The following is a 24,232-nucleotide window of genomic DNA, read 5'->3' as shown; positions in this document are numbered from 1 at the left end:
AATTTCAGCACCACGGACAGATCAAAGAGAGCAATTGCCAGCTTGAAGGACTGTGGCTGGGAAGACCTGAAATCAGCAAAGGAAGGAGAAGGGGGGGAATTCACAACTCACTGGTGGGGAGGAATCTGGGGGATTTAAAACTGCCAGCTGCATGACTGTTCTTTAGTTTTGAATAAAGGTTCCTTCATATTCCTAAGTGACTTGTGTAAGGAGTTTTGATTTAATAACTAAAGGATCAAGAGCGTCACTATGTATGTATGTATGTATGTGAGAATTATTCTTTTCATGGGTTTTGATGGTTGTGTTCTAGTTGGCTGCACAGAAAAGACACTTTTTTCTATGCTGTAAACGTAATGTTTCTTCTCTTTGACGTTCTGGGCTGCCGTAATATGTTTTTGCTTGTCCGTATAGCATTCTTATACAGCTTTTCTTGTGGACAGTTGGACTGTTGCTCTGGTACTGCAGCACTTGGTTTGAATGTTATTTTTCAATATGCCTGAGTTGGAAGTTTGGCACTGTTTCCTCTGCTGATGAGAATATCTAGGAAGGGTAGTCTGTTACTGTTCTCTTCTTCTCTTGTGAAATTAAAGATTAAATTATTAACTATTAAAGATGTTACTGTGTTTTCCATTGTTCTTCTCTGACTATCACAAACATGCCATCCACGTAACGGATATATCGTTTGAGTTACATGTGTGGGAGGACTATTGTTTCCAGATATTGCATCGCTGTCTCTGTTGTTAGTCCTGGGATTAATGTTTCCATAAAGCAGGCCTGCACAGCGTGTGGCCTGCCGGCATTAAAAAAAAAACAATTGGCTGTCGCCAGGAAGGATCTGCCACCACTACCTTTAAACATTAAAAGAAGAATGAGTTGGGATCCCAGCCATCAAAAAAAGCTTTATATTCATTTTCTTATCTTCTTCCAGATCTCTGCAACATCTCTTTGCTTCTCATTGACCCATTTAATTCATTTTTCCTGTTAAAAATTAAATATTAATAGAAGCAGAACAAAACAGACTCATGTAATCATGCACATTATTCAGTAAAAGAATGAGTTTATTGCAGTGTTTTACCCAAGGTTATCATAATGGTCAGCAATAGACATCTCTCCAGAAATCCAGCTAGGTCATTCTTCCAGCAGCAATTCCCCCTCCCGCCCCCCATTGGTTTTGCAGAGGACTAGAGAAGGAACAAATTTACAATACATTACACCAACAGTGTGATCCATTTGTGATCCAATTCTCTTGTAAGTTTGCTTTGTAGAAAGAAGTTTTTAAAATTGTAGAAGAGTGCCAAAGTGTCTGTACCTTAACAGTTTAATAGTACACACAGCAAAACAAAGAGACGGCTATCACACAAATCTCAAAGTGCCTACTCCAGTTTGTTCAGCAAATTTTATTTAACTGATCTTGCCATTCGAGCTGTGGGTGTTTTTAAGGAATGCACAGGGAGAATTAAAGCTGCAGTATGAAGTATGTATGGCTCCTTAACATGCTTATCTATAATCTGCTATCACTGTTTTCATTTCCAGGAGCTGGAGGCTTGGACCACAGATTTTGCCCTACCCACAACTGTGTGGCTAGCAGGTTTCTTCAATCCTCAGTCTTTCCTGACTGCCATTATGCAGTCCATGGCTAGGAAAAATGAATGGCCTCTTGACAGAATGTGTCTTTCAGTGGAAGTTACCAAGAAAAACAGGGAAGATATGACAGCTCCACCTCGAGAAGGCTCCTATGTGCACGGGCTCTTCATGGAAGGTAAAGACCATTGACCTATTAGTGTAATAACATATGGGCATTATTTCCTGTGACCCTCAGCTCAGTTTCAGAAACCTTCAGCAAACATGACTTCAGCTCACAGACAGCAGTATTTTCTTCCACGGCAGCCTGCTGAGCAGGCAGGGGAAGGAGAGAGAGAACAGTTTTGGAAACAGGACTTGGTTCTTCTACTTTTAGATTTTACTCTGAGACTAGACAGGTAAATTACTGAGAAAGATTTATTTTCAGAATGTTCTGTTTTTAGACTTTTTGTGCCAGTGTTTCAACTGTCACATACTTATGTAACAAAGAAAAATAAAATAATACAGGTGCCCATTTCACATACTCTAAAAGGAAACAATGAGTAGGACTCTTCAATTACTGCTTAATGCCAGCTTCCATAATGGCCATGGGAATGAGAGTTGCAGTCCAGTACATCAGGAGTGCAATAGCTTTGAGTAACTTGAAATAAAATTCCCTGCCAGGCTTAGTCTCTTTGGTAACTAAGTTTCTATTGAGTCAGGCTCAACACCTGGTGACAGGCTGGACGAATATTCATCATCTTAGCTTGACTCTACCCGTATCTCATAGCTCTTCCAAGGACAATCCTGTCATTTCTTCGATGCATCCATCCATCCATCCACAAACATGGATTTTTTTTCCATAGTCCATCACCCACTTGCTTCTGTTTGGTGATCATTGCTGCAAGAGAACAGTCAGTTTTAATTTGGTCCAGGTTTGACAGAATGGTTATTGCAGTCTGTGATAGCCTTAGTTACCATCTCCAGATCTAAAATTCAAAGGCAACTATATTTCTATCTTTTTCCTCTCATTCTTTTTCAGTGTCCAGCTTTCGTAGTCATATATAAATACTAGACTATTTGACAGAAATTATGCTAGAAATCAGTCACTAGGCAATATTATTTGCATCCAAAGCACTATCAGAACTAATCCTCCAAATTCATTCTGACAAATAAATATTTGACACCACCACCACCATCGCCACCACCCAGAAAAGAGAAACAAGACAGGTGTTTGGATGGCTGCCTGTTTTATGTCATATCAGTAGAGGGCAGCAGATGCCTATTTTATTATCATGCCTACCAGTATTTAAAAACAAGAGGTTAGCTTCTAAAATTCTTTCTACTCTGGGGATGTTGTATCTAAGATACTTTTTTTTTCTTTTTTAGTTTCTGTTATTTTAAATTGAGCTAAACAAGCCTAGATTTTTCTGCTTAACTATGTGTAATTAGTGGTGAAGGAACTTGTAGGAGTGCACAACGTTCTGTAACAAAAGAATAGCTGCTATAGGCCAAGTGCACAGTATGAATCCAATTGCTTCATTTTGTTCGTATCCCTGTAAAATATGTAAGTAAACCACTGGGATGGCATCAAAAGCATGTGCAAGCCAAAGTTTAGCATGTAGCCATATTGCTAAAGTCAGAAGGTTGATAAGCATGCAAATTCCCTTTCCTTAGCCCTTGCTGTAAAGCAACTGATCTTGAGAGTACTGTCCCATATTGCTGCAGGTGCACGCTGGGATACTCAGACGGGTGTCATCAGTGATGCACGCCTGAAGGAGCTGACGCCCTCAATGCCAGTCATTTTCATCAAGGCCATCCCTGTGGATCGCATGGATATCAAGAACATGTATGAGTGTCCTGTGTACAAGACACGCACAAGAGGTCCCACCTATGTCTGGACTTTCAACCTGAAAACAAAAGAAAAGCCAGCTAAGTGGATTCTTGCTGGAGTTGCTTTGCTCTTACAGATTTAATGTCTGAGTTGACAAAGCTTTATCCACTCCATCATGGCATTTTTATCCCTTCCCTAGAAACCCAGAGCAAGTTAATTGTTTGTAAGTTGCAAAATAAAAACTATTTTAAAGTATGTCTGACCTGATGTTTCTGCTGAAGTGATCATTAACAACATCATGCCTATATTTAATTATTCTCAGGGACAGAAAGCTTGTCTGGTCAAGTAGTGGTTCTGCAAGGACACACAGAAAAACAACAACAACAACAAAGATTGTGCACTAGCTATCATTTACAGCTCATGGCTTAGCCCAGACATCTTCACCTTACTGGCCATGTATGGGGCTTGGGGAAAATGTTACTTGCACTTGCAAGGGTGGCTAGTCACAAAACCCATTTCATGAACTAAAACCTGATCAATCTAATAGTAAAATAACTTGCTCAAAAATCTGAATATAACGCACAAACAGAATCTTAACCACTTTGAACCCAGAGTTACCTCTCACCCAACACCTACTTATCCTGATGATCAACATTTCTCTGTACAGACACAAAGACCTATTCCTGCTTTGTCTCTATTAACCTACGAGATTGTTTCTGCAGCTGCCTGTTAGGTCCTGCCCATCCAGCCCAATCTTTCCATTTCTTCCTCCCACAATATTGGATCGCTACCAGATCTAGCCTAGATCATTCCCAGGATTTTCTCCCTGGTGCCCTGCTACCTAGTGTCCAAACTTCCTTGTAATGAAACTCACCACTGGCATGTTTAACATTGCCCAACCAGCACTCCTTTGAAAATACACTAAATTGACAGGACATTATGTTTCCACTTGTTTTGCCATTCACCAGGAAGAGGGACAGCTATTAGTCAAAATAACCTCACCAGCATAGCAGAACACCTAGTACAGTGTTCCTCAACTGTGGCAACTTTAAGGCGTATGGACATCAGCTCCCAGAATTCCCCAGCCAGAGCTCTGGGAGCTGACATCCACACACCTTAAAGTTGCTAAGGCTGAGAAACACTGACCTAATACAACCCCCCTATTCTAATTCTTGGGTGTTCCTGGCTAGCTCACTGCACCAAGACAGATCAATGCATGAGACAGCATTGACTAATAATATATTAGATATTGTTGACATGAATTGGGTTAAAGTAAGTTATCTCAGTATGTGTCTGTACATATGTCAGCTAACTTCCTGACACAGGATTTTAACTTACTTTTATCATTTTGCCCTCCCAAAAGTAAACTGCAAAATAAAACACATATCAAGAGGCCTTTTGCGGGTCAGGAGAAAATGTCCACAGGTGAGTGATGGCCAAGGATATCAACTCCTAGTTTTTTTACTTTAAATAGCACTCAGCAGATCCTGGAGTTTTAGGAATCTGATTAGAAATGTTAATAAGCAACATTTATTATGATCATTTGATTAGCAAAACTCTTTTTTACATACATTCCTCCACATTTTTGTGTATTACGAACAAAACATCCCAGATATATCCTTAACTTTCTAGTCTTACACCAGAAATCACTCTTTAGAGCAGAGAGTAGCATCAAACTTAGGTATCTGCTAAAGATACTCATTGATCTGATAAGAGATGGAACTTAACTATTGAAAGTCCAAACAGCTGGCTGTTAACGATCAGAATACAAAAGTTATACTGTAATCTTTGATAGAAGTGATGTCATGCAGCAGTATGCCTGGGACACAGACATCTTGTGGATGTGATGCGAGCTTTGGGCTCACCCACACTGCTTCCTTGCCCAACTCCAATTTGGCCCACTTATCTGACGTTGCATATACGTTCTCCCAACACAGCCTTCACCTCAGTGCCAACCCACTGCTGACAAACTAAAGCCACATCAAAGCAATCTGGCAGAAAAGTAGTATTTTCTATTGGAAATCAAGAAGAAACCTTTTTCTGTGAACTTCCTACAGAATTGTCTTTGGAGGGCTGGCATGTGGCAGGGCTTCACCTGGCTGCTTTAGGGCTCTCCCCTCCTGCCCAACAGCGGGCTCGGTGTCTCTATGGAAGGTATCCCGACAGGTAAGCTCCAGTTGGCAAATAAGTGAGGCAAGTGGCCCTTCCCTAACCAATTCTTGCCACCACAGCCACCTCTTTGCATGCCTCGGTCTTCCCAAACACATTGGGCATGGGGAAACGCAAAGGCCAGGTTTCTGCAGAGAAGCTGAGAAAAAAGCAACTTTGGTGGACAAATGAGAGAAGTTAGAGTAAGACCTGAGGTGATGCTTTGCTCTCTTCCTTCCCCTTGCTCTGCCTCATCCCCACCATCCTGTCATCACCAAGAGGGAAAAGCACTGCCACCACCCCAATGGTGGCAGCAGCTGCCACCTGCCCCTCTCATGCAAGGGCAGCCACACTGCCAGCCTTGCTCCTGAGGCAAAGTAAAGCATCACTATATTTCAGGATCCACATCAAAGAGGGAAGGAAAGCACACTGATGCGGCTGTGTGGATAACCCCATTCAGAAAAGAACTTCTACTCCTCAGCAGTTCACAAATCAGTTTCAGACTTTACAGTCAGACATTATTAAGGAGCAAAACTACAGCAGAAGTGCCTGTAAACTCATTCCATTCTTTTTTTTTTTTCATTCAGCAAGTGAAAAAATTATCTGAAGAATTAACTCAGACAACTCTGCTCAATATAAGTCCTGTAGTTCTCTTTCTGAAAATTAAGTCTTGGGCTTGCTTCCTTGGCATTTTAGAGCATGCATCTGTTTTCAAAGCAGGTTTTTAAAAGTCAGTTTTTATGCTTTACATTTTTTAAATTTAAGCATTTAAAATTGTATGTATTGAAATCATAATAATTCTCCATCTCTAACAAAGTAATCTAGTCACATTTATTCTTCTTTCCTTGTAGCAACTCCATTACAGACTTGTCTTCTTCTGTTTTGCTCTTGGTGTCAGAAGCCAAAGCAAGGGAAATAAAGGAAGTTTTGGAACTATCCACTCTGAACACCAAGTAAACTTCTATTATTCTTTTAAAAATCTACTATGGTTGGAATGAATCAAGAGAGGAACTCAGTTGACCAGAAAATATTTCATATACATCTAGATGTAGTCTTAAGTCAGGAGTGGGGAAGACTCTTTAGCTGCTTTGAGTTACAAGAGGGAAACAGTGCGAACTTTGCTTACAGAGAGGGAAAGAAACAAAATAAACAGCCCTTGAGAGTAACTAAAAAGGGTGCAACCACCATACCCTCTTTCCTCAACTGCCAATCCAATTTTGCTAATGCCATTTAGAACCAGAACCACAAATTCCCTCCTCAAAATCTATTTCTAACAGCCTAACTTGGTGTTTTAATGCAACCTGCAAGATCATTGTATCACAATCACATCAAGGATTTTTGCCTTCTTAGTTTGTGGATGAAGGTCTTACCAATATTGAATACTAGGAATAAGTTTATAGTACTCATACTTTACTCTTCAGAAGTGAGACCTTCTTATGACAATGTCCAAACTCTCCTTTGTTGGCTCCTAATTTTTGCCTCATTTACCAATTTAAAGCCAATTTATTCCCTCTGTTGCCCTACTCCAAGCGGAATATTCTTACTAAATTATTTTGCTTTCTAAGGAAAATTGTAGGCAGAAGCTGAAAACTGCAATCCACCAGCTATTGTTATAGTCCAACTCTGAGTAGCTATGCTGGTTGAAGCTGAGAGAAGATAGAGTTCAAGAATACCTGGAGGGCTACAGATTCCCCACCCTTGCACTATTGACATACCCTGGGAAAAATTATTCAATACGACTAATAGATTAGTATATTAAAAATTACTTATACCTAAAAAAATCCAAAAATTACTTTTTCAGAATCTAGTGCTTCTCATTATAGACACTGCAGAAGAGTCATGTTAGTCTATGGTAGCAAAAGATCAGAAGGAATGTGGTAGCACTTTTTCCAACTAAGAAATCTGCTAATTGGAAAAGTTGCTACCAAACTTCTCATTTCTTATAACCGAAACTCTATTCAAAGGTACTACAGAATTAGATTTGTGCTATCTTTGGTTATTCTATACTGTTCTAGAGGAGCACACAACAGATGATGAATGCAGTATTCAACTACCTGAAAGCATCCCTTTTGTCATGAGTAAGGATGGCGAGCAGAGGGCTCCCATCCAGACTGTCAAGCGCATGCGTAGCACTGATGAATTGTTCAGCCATTCAAAGAGACACAGATCGGGACAGCTTTAACCCTTGGGGGTTATATGTCTGGGTTTTTCCATGCTTCTTCAGTTTGTTAGGATTCCTGTTATGTACTAGCAATAAATATTAGAGACCAGTTCCATGTCTCAGTGTGTTTCCTGGCTGTTAGGACATCTTTTGTTAAAAAATAGCCTTCTTACAGGTGAGAAAGCATTTTTTTTACATATGTAAAAATATTTAGACAATATGAAATGAAATCTCAGAAGCCCAGTGGAAATGCTGTCTAAGACTTCTAGTATCTAAGACACAAATATTTGGTCCCTTTTATATCCCCTAACGGTTACCAAGCCCAGAATATATATTTGCTTATTTGTATAAAATTCTCAAATTCCTGAAGTATCATTTGGATTATCTGGGAACACAAATTTATGTAGCACTAACTGCACACAAATCTTGTGATATTAATTACTAAACAGAAGATCTGTATTATCCCCTGAGCTTTCTTTTTCTTTGAAGCAGATCATAGACAGCCTCTTCTCTTCCTAAAGGGAAATGTTCAGGTTCTTTTATGACTAATTTCTAGCCATATGAAATGGAACAGCTCCAGCAATTAAGTCTATTCCCATTTGGGTTGAGACCAACTTGTGTAGTTCTTAAGTATGCCCAGTTTCACAAATGAATAACAGGCCCTAAGGCTCATCGTTAGCTAAGAAACCTTTATGAGCAATGTCTCCTCCCAAAATTTAAGTCCTACAGGCATTCTTCTATTGAAAGAAGAGGGCTGCCTCTTCGGTGCCCCTACCCAACAGATTAATTCTTAGGTAAGCCTCCTGTATGTCTGTTTACCTTCCGGCAATACAGGGTTTTATACTTTTCTCTATTTTTATGAGGCTTTATTCTAGTCTTGAATTTTTTTGGACAAATTTTCTCACTGTGGAAACGAAAAAAAAAATCAATACAGAACACTATATTGACTGCCATAACATGTATATTTATGGCAGAAAAACAATAGCGTAGTTGATAACTAATAAAATACATTATTGTGCACCAAAAGAGCATAAGTGAAAGGAAATAATTTATACAATGCTTAAGTTAAATACAGAGCAGAATAGAAGGGAAATTTTAGTTTTCTTTTTTGCTCTGAGTATAATTAAAAACATTGTCTCAGCATATTTCTGCTTATGAAAAACAACAAGAGCCTAATATTATTTCAACAAAGCTGAGTGTCTACATAACTGTTTGACAAAGGGATGTCCATTTAAATGGCTTGTTTTTGTTTAAATATGGGGAAATGCACAAAAATGTATTTGTGCCTTTTCTTAACACAAGTTTACATTTTTTATTCAAAGAAGTAGTAGTTTAAATGCATATTCACAACTTACATAATATTGATATATTTTGTACCCTTACAGACTCAAAGTTCTTAAGAACCAGGAAAGTTCCACAGGTGAATTTAAAGTTATAAGGAGTGGTCCAGTTATTTTATATGTAGCTTTTAAACTTTTCCCAGAAGAATCTGACATATTATTGTGAGGGTTGACACCAAGAGCTCCAGGCTATATAGTGTTCAGGAAAATGATACACCTTAGAAGGACATTAAAAAGAAATCAACATCTATGCATTTCCTTTTAATTAAAGTGCTTCCCAATAAGAGGAAGATATAAAGAGCCACTTACAACACTCACCAAGAGGACCTGCCTCTCTCTATTTCAGAAGAAGTTCTTAATCAGAGGCGTCAATATCTTCACCCACAGCTTGATGTAACGACTAGGCTGATCAAACGTTGAGGCAGACACTGTACCAGAACAGGAATAAAGTTGCTCCTGCTCCTAGAGTAAGAAAACTACAACTTGAATTTGAACATTTGCTCTTATCAGAACCTCCTGAACCACATTCTACCACTTCAACCCAAGAACCGTCAGATCTTGCTACAGAGTGTACCATCACTGTCTAGATTAACTGTTTTGAATCAAAATCAGTCTGATCAGAGTCATGGCACTTCATCCCAGCAAGTGTTCTCCTGAACGGTGATCACAAATTTGACACTTCAATCAGCTTGCCAAAACTTTCCAGAGTTTGGCATCTCAGATGCTAATTGAGTCAAACCCCAAGTAATTACATATACAGAATTCAACCCACATATGTATACAAACACACCAAGGAGGAAAGCATTACAAGATTGGCCCTACGGTTATTCTTTTTCCCGTAACACAGTCAAGCCCTAAGCTATAATTGTCCAAAAAGGAAACCCAGCTTTAATCTCCAGAGACTGGGCTGCTCATTTCTCTTTAGAAAAAAACTTCAAGGCTCCATTCAAAAATTAATGTGCCATCAAGGTTTCAATGCAGTTCCCAGAAATGTTAAGCTCCTCAAAGTACAAACAGTACAGCTGGAAGGAAAAGTGAATGTCTCTATTACAAAGATATACACATGGGTATTTGAAAATAGCGTTTACAACACATGAATATTTTATCTGAATTAATAAAACAGACAACTATACATACAGAGTTATGATATTATTATGGGACTTCTGCCCAACTTCAACCAAGCTACACATTTCTATTCTCAATTCTAAAAAAGCCGCTCCAACTCCAGCTAAGCCCATGTAGCCCATGCCACTTAGCCTATGCAAATGGAAGTGTCATTCTCTTTTTTCTTTTTTCTTGCAATCTAGATCCCATCGGGGTTTAACAAGACCATTTTTTTGAAAAAATTAAACAGATCAGATTAATACCTTTCTCCCTATACACCTGATTTGAAGAACACTCCGCAATATTACTTTCTATTTTAAATAGTAATTGCAGCTCAGTAGAGTGCAGTTAGAAAAATCCTAAGTGATTTTAAGTGTGGCTAATTGAAGCTCTGTCACCAAGAGTGGGAGTCCTATTATGGACAGCAAGATGGGCATCACAGAACATGCTGCTCCATGTAACATACTCCCTTCTGAGGCTCATCATCTACAGAATTTATGGGAAATACTGAAGAACAGCTGTGTAGGAAATAAAGGACCTTTTTCAAAAGATTTAAGTAAATACCCATTTCAGCACTTCTGTTTAGATCCACCAGAATGACTGGAAGATTCAGAAATTTTCAGAAATTCAGAAAAATTAACTGAATTAGGTATGGGATATGAGAAATAGAAATGGTAAGTACAGTCTCTCCTATAGCTATCTTTATAGTGGCTGATGCCCAACTTTCTGATATGGTCATTTGACTAATCAATAACGTTATTCTATAGCTATCTAGAAAAATGTACAGGTAGCCCTTGCTTAACTACGGTAATTGGGACCAGCAACTCTGTTGCTAAGTGACCCAATCGTAAAGTGCAATATTATGTGACCATGCCAACTTATGATGGCAGCTATGGTATTTCTGGTTGCTGTCATTAGATAAATCCTGCACGGTTGTTAGGTGCAACGTTACGTGATTGTCATTTGCAACCTCCTGCCAGCTTCCCCATTGATTTTGCTTGTCAGAAGCCAGCAGCGAATGTCACAAATGACAATCACATGCCTGTGGGACACTGCAACCATCCTAATTGCGAGCCAGTTGCCAAGCACCTGGATGGCAATCACATGACCATGGTGATGTTGCAACAGCCGCAACTACAAGGACCGGTCGCAAGACTACTTGTTCAGCACCATCGTAACTTTGAACAGTCACCAAACAAGTGGTCATTAAATGAGGACTACCTCTACAAACAACAACAGAGCAGGGAAAAGGCTGCTTTTTATAGGACAAGCAATGACAGCAATTTGTGTGCTTTAATTCCTGCAACACTTCCAATTTGTCTCAGGCTTCTGGAACACACCTCTCACTTTTCTAACCTCCTATGGAACAAGATATACAAAAATGAAACAAAGCAAGATCAAAATAAAGGAGGTCCAAGTCCATCTCTAACACAAGGAGATAAATTATGGAAAAGGCAAAGTCTTTTTTCATGTCACACATGATTTCAGAAATTGTGTTAAGTAGTGGCATGAACTACTTCATCGGTTTCCCTTTCCCTCTTCCCAAAGAGCAATTCCTGCCACTTCCTATATTTTCTGAAGTGTTGCACAAAATCCCCTCCCCAAATCCCCTCCAGATCCCACAGAAATAGGGAAGGAATATAGCAAGGCTGTCTGTTCTTACATTTTACACATATCAAAGGTTGAGCAAAAGATACACTATTTCCACTGCTTCTGACTTCCACAAAACCAGATCAAAAGACATCTCTTCCTTGAAACTTCTCATGTAAGTAAATAACATGGGGGCAGGGGATGGTTAAATGCTCACTGAAAGCAAGTTGCAGACTAATAAGACAAAATGTACAGTCCCAATATACATGATTTCTGGGTTTAACTGCAAAGAAACTATGTAAGTCTTAACTGACTGAATACAGAATATTTATATAGTTCTGATTCTCAAGAGGAGTATCAGATCAGTTTAAAGTGTATTGGCAATATTCAAGAGATTAGCACTAGCAAGACTATGAGCCCAGAACAATTATCATTTTATTAAACTTACACAAGTCTAAATTAAACAACTTACAAGGGCGATACATGAAACATTTACTTTTTGTAGAAGCACGACTACAGCCCACTGATTTGTGAGAAGAAAGCCAGGAAGAGACAGGAATTTTATCTCGTAATAGAATTAACTAGGCTTATGAGTTCTCCAAACATTGGGAGCTAATAAAAACAATTTCTAGAGATTTTGCTTGGGAAGTGAAGAGCTGCTACATTCCCCTGCACCAACCTTCAGATGGGACAACCACATCGGAAAAAGAAAGATGAACTGATTTACAGCTAGAATGGCGTACTTCCACATTTTTCTCATGCTCTCTTCAGATTCCTGGGTTAGCTTGTTATTTAGAATTCTTCCAGTATTCAACTTTTTAAGGTAGTGGATTGTTAGTGGAAGGTCATGAAAACAGCCTTTTGTCCGTTCTGAATTACTGCAGTTTTAAAATAAACTCTCCTGCCACTCCAATACCCTCAGCCCTACGAAGGAGGTCCAGCACTCAAAAAACAGAGTCCATGTGCTACAAACCTGATGGAACTGCTCCTGTAGGGCTTTGTTTTCTGTCACTATTGCAATCTGTGCTTCCAGGTCACGATGAACTGACCTGTACCCAAAATTAGGAGAACCAATCAGAGTTAAGCAGGGCAGGCTGCTTCCGGCTAGGTACAACCAGAGGCCTGCAAGGAAACACAGAAAGGAAATATAGCAGACAAAGGAAGTGGCCAGGGTAGTTGTTACGTGCTCCAAACAATTGTTTGTTCTTGAAAGGAAAGGTAACAAAGCCCATTAAACATTTTGTTAGATTTACCAGCAGTGTAAATCATTAAACTGAGCAACCAGGAAATAGGGACGCTTCCCGCCAGATAGTGTCATACAATTCATATGGGAATTAACTTCTTTCAGCTTGCACAATGCGATCTCCACACTGTGCAGACCATGGTCTAATTTCCATTACAATGTACATTCCAGCTGTCAGAAGCCTAACTAATGACCCAGGCCCCAATATTATACTTACCATATTTGAAAATAAATAATTTAAAACTAAGCTTGCAAAACAAACCACAACCTAGGCTGTTTTAGCAACTCTTAATGAGAAACTGCATAAAACAGCTCTTTTTATATTATTAGGATAAATGGGCAGGGGAAAACTATTTATGCCAACTGGAACTCCTGGAGGAGTATAATGAATAAATAAAAACTGTATTTATCTACATAATATAGGCTACACTGTAATTGCCCCCACCTTTTTCTGCTTAATTTTTTGTAATGATATCACATCAATAAAAAGTCATACCAGGCTAATGGTAATCGTATCTGAAAAATTACTTTGGGGGCTGGGCAGGAAGGAGAAAAAGCTCCCCTTCAGAAATTATATAGTGAGGCTTCCACATGCATATATAAAATTAAGTTCATTTATTTCAAGAATGAACAGCTCTTAGCAGAGTTATCAGAGACATAGCAACACCTACTTGTCAAGCTGTTCCCACCTGAAGCAGACAGCAGGGATGCTCCAGCAATATTTCTAACATTGCATTTTACTTGTGCATGTCTGTTTCTTTGAAGCAAATGGCACAGTTCACATTTTGGGAACATTTCCCCACTGGAAAAATATATTAATATTTGAAAGAAAACTCTTCATTACTATTAAATGCTGCATAATGATAGCAGCCATTAAAGAATCAGAAACAAATTTATCTCTGTATTTCTAATTCTAATAGTCATTCTGGTAAATAGGAAAATAAGATTTTTTTTTCTGGATAAACAAGCCAACCTTCACAAAAAGAAGCCCCTTGCCTATTGCACCCTTGACATGTATCATGACCACAGCAGATAAACTTTAATACAGACACTATATTTTCAGCTAAAATATTGAGCAACCAACAGTTGTGATATCTCTTTCTGGAAACCTATCTGAGGGACCGCCTCACCCCAATTGCATCTGCCCATCCCAGCAGGTCTGGCAGAGTAGGCATGCTGTGGATTCCTTTGCTAGGAATCCATGCTTGGCAGGTCCCAAGAGGCGGGCCTTCTCTGCCATGGCATCTGCCTTATGCTGGCTTCATCACTGTGGTTGATGCTCACTCTCTCCTGTGCCATATAGTTATTTTTAATAATGACTGTTTTAAATTTTAATAATGACTGTTTTTATGTATTTATTGTTTTTAAGTAATTGTACACTGCCCAGAGTCAAATTTTGTGAGATGGGTGGCTATATAAATAGAATAGATGGGCAGACCACCCAACCAACTGAGCCTCCACCCAGGCAATCACCTTTCTACCACTCGATCACATCTGCCAGGTCAAAAGCAGCACACACCCATTTTGCATGGTTTCCTATCTTCTCATTTTTCCTCTTCACATACAAAAAAGCAGAAAGCAATATTCCAAAAATACCTATAATAGCTGACCCCAAACATACATAGGACCACAGGCTTCCCAGCAAGCAGGGGGCTAATTGATATAGCAGCAACTACATAAAACAGGAGCAGAAAGGGCTTGTACTTTTACTTTTGGAGGAAGGGAGGCACTTCTTATTTGCCCCTTATTTTTATTTTTAAAAGGGCATGAAGAATAGGCTGCTGAAAAGCAACAATTTTGCAACTGGTGGTACAACCTGGAGGAGCTCTGAGGTCCACACTTTGCCTATGAGCTGTGGGTTAATATAAACACTTAATACAAGTTTCCATAGCTGGTCCTGATACTATTAATGACGTGAGTATTGCTATAAAAATGTTAACAAAGTTAGCCTATCACACATAGGCTGAGAGTCAACCAAGTTTGCATGCAAGCAACCGACAGCCAAAGGGAGCACATTCTTACCAGTTGTGTTTGAAGAACCTATTCAGTGCAAGCAACATCTAATGAATTTAAATTATTCTGTTAAAACTTGTAGTTTACAACTCTGTGCATTTTCTGTTAATTGAAGTGCCAGTTAAAAGTATAGGCAAATTAAATGACCCTTCCTTCCCAAGCAACTGCATCCATATTATTGTATTTGGTTCTTCTTTTCGGGCAAATAAGCCCTTCCAAGTCAGCAATTTCGTATGTATTCCCACTTTTGCTTTCTTACACCCAGAATAAAATTAGTTACCCACGCACACTAAGCTGAGCCACAAATTTCTATAATTCTAAATATCCCATATTCTTCTATCCCCACTGCACATCAATTTACTAAAACAAACAAGGAGCTTGACTGCCCAGCTACTCCAACCGATGGCTGTGACCACAACCTACGATGCAGCCCAGCAGAAGGGAGGGAAAGGCCTTCTTTTCCCTGCCTTCTGCTGGGCTGCATTGTAGGTGCACTGGCCCACTGGAATCTGACAGAAGAGATCCCAGCATTCCTTCTGTTCTTACGGGCCAGGCAGGGTATGGGAAGTGAGAGAGCGGGAGACTGCCTACTGCACAAGGGGACTGGCCTTGTAACTATACCAACCTGACTTTGCTCACCTCATGACTCACCTTTCCAGGAGGGAAATACAAAGAATGTCTCAACTGCCATTCAGCTGCAATAGAGAAGTTTTATCTCAGCACAAGTGATACTGTGCCCCCAGCTGCATAACTGACAGCAAACCATTATTCCCTGCAAGAACATACTTGCCTCTCCTAAGAGGTGCTTACAGCTAGAACCTTTACCTCAAGCCTCTTCATCTCTTCTCATCTCTTCCTCCCCTCTTCCTCCACCGTCAGGTTCCAAGACCGGAATCCGTAAATGCACCCTCCCAAACTAGTGGGGAAAAGATATTACTGCCTCCTACTCAACTTGGTTTGGTAAGCTGATGAATTCTCGGCAGCCCTAACTATTAAGAGTGCCTGAAAGTTTTTTGACTGGCACATGTTACCTCAAACTCTAGCCAGCATAAGATGATATGTATTAGGAAGGAGAAACTCTTCTTCCATCCTAGTTTCCAGCATCAAGGAATACATGGAATTGTGACTCTGTATTGCAATTGCACTTGTAATTTCTTGCTTTGCATGTATAACTTATTTTCAATTGTCATTGCTCAGTCAAACTCAGTCAGAGAATGCTCACGACACTGTCCTGAGCTACCACAGAAGCAGCAGCTTTTCAAAACGTCACGTATCTTTTTTCTCTCCCTTCAGTGGAAGAAACATTGAATCATGGAACCAGAGAAGCCATGTAGTGTGTAGACAAATGACAGAGGTATGAAGGCTTTGGAGAGAAAAAAATCAGGGATAAAAAATTGTTTCATGAAACCCCACTCCACCCCACCCTCCTTTCACAGCACTGAGAAAAAAACAGAATCCTCCTCCCAAAGATTTTTTTCCTATTTTTCCTGGTCCTTATATCTCTAGATAGTTCTGCAATAAAGAAGTCTGCTGTCAGTAATGCAGAAGATCAGCCATTCTAAGCCCATCCCTCTCGAAAGAGTTGCTGACAGAGGAGATCTTAAAAGAACACATAAGCAGTGCTCTTTGTTCTCACATGATCCCATCCCTTGCCCTTTTTCCTGATTTTGGCTGAGCATGAGCATGAATATGTTTTCTTAAGAGAAAAGCGCTTAGTCAGCGGCAATCCCCACACCCAACCTCCAAGCCTCTTCCCAGAAGCTCTGCAGGAAGGAGGCTGGGAAGATACCAGCATTCCCATAATGATTAACAGCCACACACTCAGATAAATAAAAGCCTAGATCCCTGGAGTCCAACGGCCTGTTAGGACTTGACCTTTGGGACTTACTCAAAGTAACAGGGCTGCCCAGTTTACTTAATCCAATTTATACAGTAAGTGACAAAGAGGTTCCTCGGTGCAATTAAATGTGAATTGCTGCAAGTGAGAACTTGGGTTTTGCACAGGGAGTACTAATTATTTCTGGTTGCAGCTGATCTTCCAAGGGCTAGGCAATGGATTCCATATTATGGCAAAGTATAGCTGGATGAAAATTTCAGGCACCTCAGCTTGCCAGGGCATGTAGATAATACAAATTTGAGAAATTCATATCTGTCAGTCCTTTAAATAACGACTATGAAAATTACTGTAGTTATCCTCTTCTAACTGTTCACACAATCTGAGATGTATTTATTCCCATGTTTTCCACATAAATTGTGGCTATATCACAGCTGGGACACTTCACTCCCCTCTAGGAGTTGGGAATCCATTTCCTCTCCATGGCATATCACAGTGTCACCCTGTTTAACCTTGAATTCCATTCCACGTACCACATCCTTTGCCGAGAAAATTTTAAATCAAGACAAGCTAATAAAAATGCAGGACTCTTCCCCAAAATGGATCTGATTTCAGCATGTCTTCCTACCCTAATTTCTCAGAACACAGGAAAGACTGGACCTTCATTAATGGGAGGATTCTTCCCCTACTCTATATATTCGGGCATCCATCGTTCTTAAATGAAAAACTAGTAACCGGAAAATTGGTGAATTCAGTCCTGTACCCAGATCATTATTTTTCAGATGCCCCAAATGAACTTAAGATCCCATTCAGCCACTTTCTTACACGGTAACACATGCTATTATTTCCTGCTTTCCCAACTGACCACATCACAGTTAACAGGAAATGAAGAAATAGTAGCAGAACAAATTACAAGGTCAATAATGAAGTTAACAATTCCCATACATCCTCTTCCCAAACCTAGTACTGTATAGCTTCCTATCTTCTCCTCTCTTCCCTATAGGGAGAAATGATTTTGATGTTGGATGTGGCCATCTTTATTTTTTTTCCCTCTGTCTTGTTGTATTGCTGGTGTTTTTTTATCTTCTGTGTTGGGTTTGTTTTAAACTGGTTTTTCTATGTAAGCTGCCGAGAGTTGCAGTGGTGTAAAAATACACTTAATAAATAAATAACTAAATATATATATATATATATATATATTGCTGCTCTGGTTTCATTCATGTTCAGTTCCTATATGTCATATTCCCGGCTTGGATTTAAACATACCGATACATCTTACGTGACTATAACTAGAACTAATCTGTAAAATTATCGAAAGAATCTGATTATCAACAATATGCCACAGTGGTTTTACTGGCACTGATCAGTTCAGGGACAGTAAATTATTTACATCTGTCCCTATGGATTAAACTTCTTACTTGAAATCCTTTGTTAATCTCTATCGTAAGAGAGGCATCTTGGAAAAGTACCGTATTGTGACCGTGGCCTTTTTCTAGCCTTTCAAAAATACAATTCATAATCAAATCATCCAACTGGGTTTCCATACTAAGGACCTGGCATGGAAATTATCCAAGGAACATTCTCTAGAGCAGATGCAGATAGATACTAAAACAGAATTAAGTCCAACTCAAACCTCGATAAAATATTCAGCCATCTCAATGAATAAGCACATCAAGAAAATCCTTTGCCTAGAATATCTCACCTTTGGCATGGAATGTCCATCCACTCCTAGAATATTCCTTCAACTGAACTCTCTCTTCCTGACCCAGGCAGCACACCTTGCTGAAGAACTGCTGTTCAATGTAAACATAGGCTGCAGGGATGGCACCTGCCACCCCCTTGGCTCCAAAGAACCCATTCACCTCTGGCGAGGCTAGAAGAATCTGGAATTTTGCCCGAGTGCCTAGAATCAGATCTATATATGTTTTTGTGAGGTTGAAATAGCCTGTGGTGAGATGTATGCTGGCACCCTGCTCTGCTTCCATAAGGAGGGTCTCCGTGACAGTCTCATCGATCTGAATCCCAAATGGCTTCATCTGTATTAGAGGATAAATCCACGTATCTGGTTCTGACTGCCCGTCACCAACTGCCTTTGGATCACTCAGTGGGATTTCTCCTTCTGTACTGTTGCCGTGGAACGTCAGAGTGTGCAATTGTTCTTGTCTGACCCTGGCAGAGTTGATCACTTCCATCACTCTCTTATTTGCCATTTCACAATAGGCCATCTTGTCTCCTGAGAAGATAAACATAAAAATAGAAGATTTAATGAAATACAACATTACTTGTTTGAAACTTACTAAGAGGTCAGAACAGTAGCAGGATGCTTCCCGCAAGTCTGGAATTATGGAAGCCAAACTGCCCTAAATCAGTGGTTCTTAAACTGGGAGTAATCACCCCCAAGGGGGTATTTGGGCGTATCCCGGGGGTAATGGAGCAATCTGTAATTGCTTGTTTGCGAGTCAAGGACCCAGTCTGGGACTGCCGCTGCTGAGACCCTTGGGTAAAACAACAGACTTTGGGGCAGATGTGGTAATGCATTATTTGAGACTGGGAAAGGGGAAATTGGACCAAACTGTTTAAGAACCACTGCCCCAAGTCATGAAAAGGTACATGTCTCCCAAAAGAGGTTTTATCCAAATAGTAACTTTGAATATATACCATTTCAAGGATGGGCCACAAGGGAGGACTGAAGGTATTTCTTTCTCCCAAATATAAGGACTTACCGTCTGATTTTTCTACATTTACTGCTCAGATACAATCCTATGTAGGCAACCTGCATGTCCTTAGTTTGAACTGAAACACAAAACAACTTTTTACAGAACTATAAGTAATCCCATCTCACTGAAAAAAGGACAATCCAACCCATATTAGGGCCCTGTTGACCAAGATTATTTCTATTTTAAAAAAAGTCTCATTAGGTCTTTTATCCAGCTTGATCAGTGAAACGGAAAACTACCCCTACTACCACTTTCTCTTTCTCTCTCTTTCTCCCTCTTTTTAAATACCGTTAAATTGAAGTGGAGACAAACTTCTTTATTCCTGCTACTAAAAGCTTATTGCTATGACTGATGGTATTGGGAGACCCCCTTTTTCAAATAATCATCTGTAAAACATAGCAAAAGGACTTCAGTCGCCCACCATAACATGGACACGCTAAGCTCTAGAAAGCAAGAGAATAGTTGCAAAATAACTTACTAATTAGGCTAGCTTGTGTCCAATAAAAATAAATTCAGGTGAAAGTGATGCAAATTATCTGTAGGTTGAGTCATGGCAACCGGATTTCTTTCTTTTTGGTTGAAACATTTCGCTGCTTGTCCAAGCAGCTTCTTCAGTCTGGGCAAAGGTTGGTGAGGGGACCCCATGTATGTCTTCCAGGGTGGCTGCATTGTCCCTATACCTAAATGGCTGTTAATTGCGCCATGGAGGTGTGGATTGTCTTTGGGATGTCTTACTCCTAAATCCCTCACTCATCTCCAAGTGGATCGTTAAGTGTGGCCTTCCTGGTAAACTTGTGAAGGGGTCTTAATCTTCCTGGGGACTAATGAAAGAGCAGCATGAAAAATGGGGGACAAGTTGTGTCTGAGGCCTTCGCCTCTACTGAGGGAAGGATTTTCCACTTTGGCATGAATGGATTTCTTAACCCCTCTCTCAAACCACCTATCTTCTCTGTCCAAAATGTGAACATTGTTGTCCTCAAATGAGTGTCCTTTTTCTTTTAGATGAAGGTAAACTGCTGATTCTGGTCCTGTGGTGTTGCTCCTCCTGTGTTGGACCATCCTCTTGTGTAAAGGCTGTCTGGTTTCTCCAATTTAGAGCTCAGAACACTCCTCACTGCACTGGATTGCATGTTCTGAGCAGCAAATCATTTCAACCAAAAAGAAAGAAATCCAGTTGCCATGACTCAACCTACAGACAATTCCATCTGGATGACTGAGAATCTTCATTGACATGATGCAAATTAGGACAAATAATATTTTTTTTGAGGGTACAAAAGCAAGACGTTCTTCAGACCCATTCTTGGAACACCAACCAACAAACATATATTTCCTAAAAAGCAGATGGGAAAATAAGAATATATGGTGAGGAAAGTAAATGCAGCTTCTTAAATTCCCACCATTTATTTTATTCACTATTTACACAAATGTCATAAAGCATGCACTGCTAAGGACTTGAGGTAGCTTGCAAACAAAATAGCAAAAAAGCAGAGAAGGCCCTGCATTTTGAACCAGAGCTTCCAACTCACCTTCAAAAACAACCCAATGTAGAGGGCACTGGAGTAGTCTAGGCATGCAGTGATAAGGCATGAATTATTGCTAGGATCTCCCAAACCAGAAAAACCCCCAACTGGTACAACAACTAGAAGAATCTGGAATTTTGACAACTTGTCAGATCTCTTGCAGACTTGCTTAGTGACAGTAACAGAGTGGGCTGAAAGGCTGCTTTGCAACTCTTGTGGACTCTGGGATTTGTGATTTAGTGTGATTAATTGAATTTACAGGTTCTTTCAGTTAGTGACAGTAACAGGGCCCCCTATGATACCCTTTCAGTTCCTGACCAAAGTTTTTTTCCCTAAAGGTTAAATATAAACAACTTGTCAAATTCCTAGCATCGCACAAATGAAAATGTAAGCTATGCAAATACCCCAAACTGGAAAAAATACTAAAGAAGTGACATTCATGCCATACTGTATACCTCTTCCATTTAATGAACATAATTTACTGTGTGCAAAAAATAGGGCTCCTGTGGTTAAAAAAAGTATCACAAAATGAAATGGAAGTGAGACAAGAATTCAAACCAGTTAAGAAGTCGTCAGCTAAGATGCATGTCAGGTACATTCTTCTGTACCTATTTGGCCAGTTCAGTACATGCTCATCAGGATAATGAACACTGGAGGGCAGTCCCCCTTTACCTACTCCGATCGTGTTTGCTTTTGTCACCTGATCTAGAAATCACAGCAACTGGGTTGCCGGGAAGGGCTCTCAACAGCTGGTATTGCTTGGAAAATACCTCCCAAGGGAAAGTGTCTCACACCCAGTGTCTCACACTCTGTATCAAATATTAGTTTTCCAGGTTGTAACAGTGGAAGAGTATTCCCCAGACCAAAACAAAACATAACAAAACAAAAATTTCCACTGAGGGCAAATAGCATCCAACATATGAGCATTCATGTACATATTTTAAAGCACATTATTATATAGCAGTGCTTGGAGTTGTTTGCTTCTTCAATATCCAGGAACCATCACAAGGTTACCAAAATTATTTACCAGCATGGAAATCATTAGAATGTTTAGCTTTAGCTTCACAATCTACAGAACCAGGTCAACTCAGACCAAGCAAAATTTTATTGGTCTCAACATTGTTTTAAGTGTTCTTTTGTTTTCATTATATTGTGGTTTTTATTCTTGTTTGCCAACCCAAGTTCCTTCTGTTCAGTCATCATCATCAAGTTATAATGACACCCGTTGATAAATCCCTACCATCACTGTTACTCCTGTCACAAAAGTTGTAACCCTAAAGTATATCAATTTGCAATTGTGTCTGTAATCCCAGCAATCATAGTTAGCAAAGAAATGATCCCAATTCCTAGTAGCTAAATCAGAATACTTCCCCTCTCACAAAAGAATCTCCCCACCAAGCCAATGAAAAAACACATTTCCAGGGATCAAGAAAAAAGCAGATCCGAAAGAGACCATAACTCCATCTTTCAGCATATACTTTACAGATAGTCAATTCCAGATTCAGTCCTTAGCACAGTGTTTCTCTACCTTGGCAACTTTAAGCTGTGTGGACCCCAGCCAGCATGTTGCCAAGGTCGAGAAATACTGCTTTAGCAATAGAAAAGAAGATCAAGATGGGCTACTGTGCCTTGCAGTGGTTTCCTGTCTCTGCTTTCAGAGATCCTTGTGAACTCAGAACTTTGGTTTCTGGAATGCATATTAGGTGGTAGTCTAGAATGGCCTCAGGAACAGGCTTCTCTGATGTTTATGCTGTCTATTGTTTAATATTATTTGATTTACTTATATATTTTAATAAATTTTATAGGATCTAGTTTATCTATTCTTTTTAAAGTGGTTACCTGTTGGCATTCTACTATGTACGTAGAAGTGCTTATGTTTTAATGTACCAACTTTGTATTTTTGTATTAATATTCCTTTATTTCTGTGCCACACTCAGTTTTTAAGCATGATATAAATTATATTACTTATACAATATAAATTATATCAATTACATATTATATTAATATACTATTATATTCATAATATAATTTATATTATATCATCATCATCATCATCTCTAGAGCCACTCTATCCAGAAAGATGGTATTAATTTTCCCTTTGGAAACATCTGAGAGCATCCCATTTGTACTTAAACATCTAGAATGGAAGTTCAGGTGGGAACAAGAAGGCTCACATGAATTTTGAATGCTAGAAAGGTACATAGTACCAATTTAGATATATATTTAACAAATTACTTGCTAAAGACCTCCCAAAATCTTGAGATTATGGCAGTATAGAAACAGCTGTAATAAATAAATGGCCATCCTACCTTTGTAAGGATGCACCATCCCATCTATAATCTTGACTGTATCATCTTGCTGTAACTGTAGAGACACATCCCCAACTGCATTTACTAGCTCAGTAAAGAAATCTGCAATCTCTGGTGAGTCTTGTAGGAACACATAGCGGTCTTGTCGATTGCTGAAGTAAGAGTCACTTAAGTTGGCCCTGGAGAGGGAAAAGAGTGTGGCAGCTAAGAATGCCAAATAATAGTGTACGAATCATCTTCAAGTCACATACATCTGAGAGTTGAGGAAAGCAGTACAGACAGGAATGTATATAAGATTAATCAACACCTGTAGACTAATACTGCCTTTCTGATCCGCTTCCCCATTCCAACTTTGGTTAAATGTAAATGAATTATAGGATGCTTATTCAGAAACAGTTAAGAGTAGCAACAGTCCAAAAATGGCAAAGTGCAGAAGAGAACTATGACACACTGACTCCAAAATATGAGAATGATCCATAACATGATCTGGCTTAGTTGATTCCTTCTTTCTTTCTTCTTTACCAGAAACCACAATTACTCCATATGCCCCAAAGCTATTTCCTTATAAAGAGGAACTCACCCACTCAAGATCACATTATCATCAAAGAGATAGACTTTGATATGCTGCAACCCGATGGTCTCATTAAAACGCTCAGGAATTAGATGTCTGAGAAGACCACGTAGATTAGGAGTGTGGAAGAGAGAGACACGGACCTTATCTGGAAATCGCCTCAGGAGTGGAAGCAGCATGGTTCGAGAATTCTTCTGGCCTAGGAAAGAAGAAACAGACTTGACGGGACCATAGTAATATAGAATATCTGCTCCAATTGACTGTAAGAATTAGAAAGCCTTAACAATC

The 24,232-nt window shown here is 39.5% G+C and overlaps 2 protein-coding genes across 5 annotated transcripts in view; one reads left to right on the top strand and one right to left on the bottom strand.

Annotated features, from left to right (window-relative positions):
- The window catches only part of DNAH17 (dynein axonemal heavy chain 17), a 128,146-nt gene extending 124,497 nt beyond the window's left edge, over positions 1-3,649 (top strand). The window contains exons 79-80 of the mRNA XM_063293325.1: positions 1,534-1,759; positions 3,289-3,649. Coding sequence (XP_063149395.1) covers positions 1,534-1,759; positions 3,289-3,536 — 474 coding nt within the window. The 3' untranslated portion in view covers positions 3,537-3,649. The remainder of the gene's footprint in view (positions 1-1,533; positions 1,760-3,288) is intronic.
- Positions 1,038-24,232, bottom strand: part of PGS1 (phosphatidylglycerophosphate synthase 1) — a 40,856-nt gene continuing 17,661 nt past the window's right edge. For 2 of the 4 annotated variants that reach the window (XM_063293326.1, XM_063293329.1), the window contains exons 5-10: positions 23,954-24,143; positions 23,374-23,552; positions 18,530-19,060; positions 12,711-12,859; positions 9,362-9,505; positions 1,038-3,470 (exon numbers count right to left, since the gene is read on the bottom strand). In XM_063293326.1, coding sequence (XP_063149396.1) covers positions 9,386-9,505; positions 12,711-12,859; positions 18,530-19,060; positions 23,374-23,552; positions 23,954-24,143 — 1,169 coding nt within the window. In that variant the 3' untranslated portion in view covers positions 1,038-3,470; positions 9,362-9,385. The remainder of the gene's footprint in view (positions 3,471-9,361; positions 9,506-12,710; positions 12,860-18,529; positions 19,061-23,373; positions 23,553-23,953; positions 24,144-24,232) is intronic. The other 2 variants (XM_063293327.1, XM_063293328.1) reach the window with 2 other exon arrangements.

The sequence above is a fragment of the Candoia aspera genome, chromosome 2 (assembly GCF_035149785.1).
Source record: "Candoia aspera isolate rCanAsp1 chromosome 2, rCanAsp1.hap2, whole genome shotgun sequence".
In the NCBI taxonomy this organism is placed as follows: Eukaryota; Metazoa; Chordata; class Lepidosauria; order Squamata; family Boidae; genus Candoia; species Candoia aspera.
This window is presented reverse-complemented; position numbering and strand designations above follow the sequence as displayed.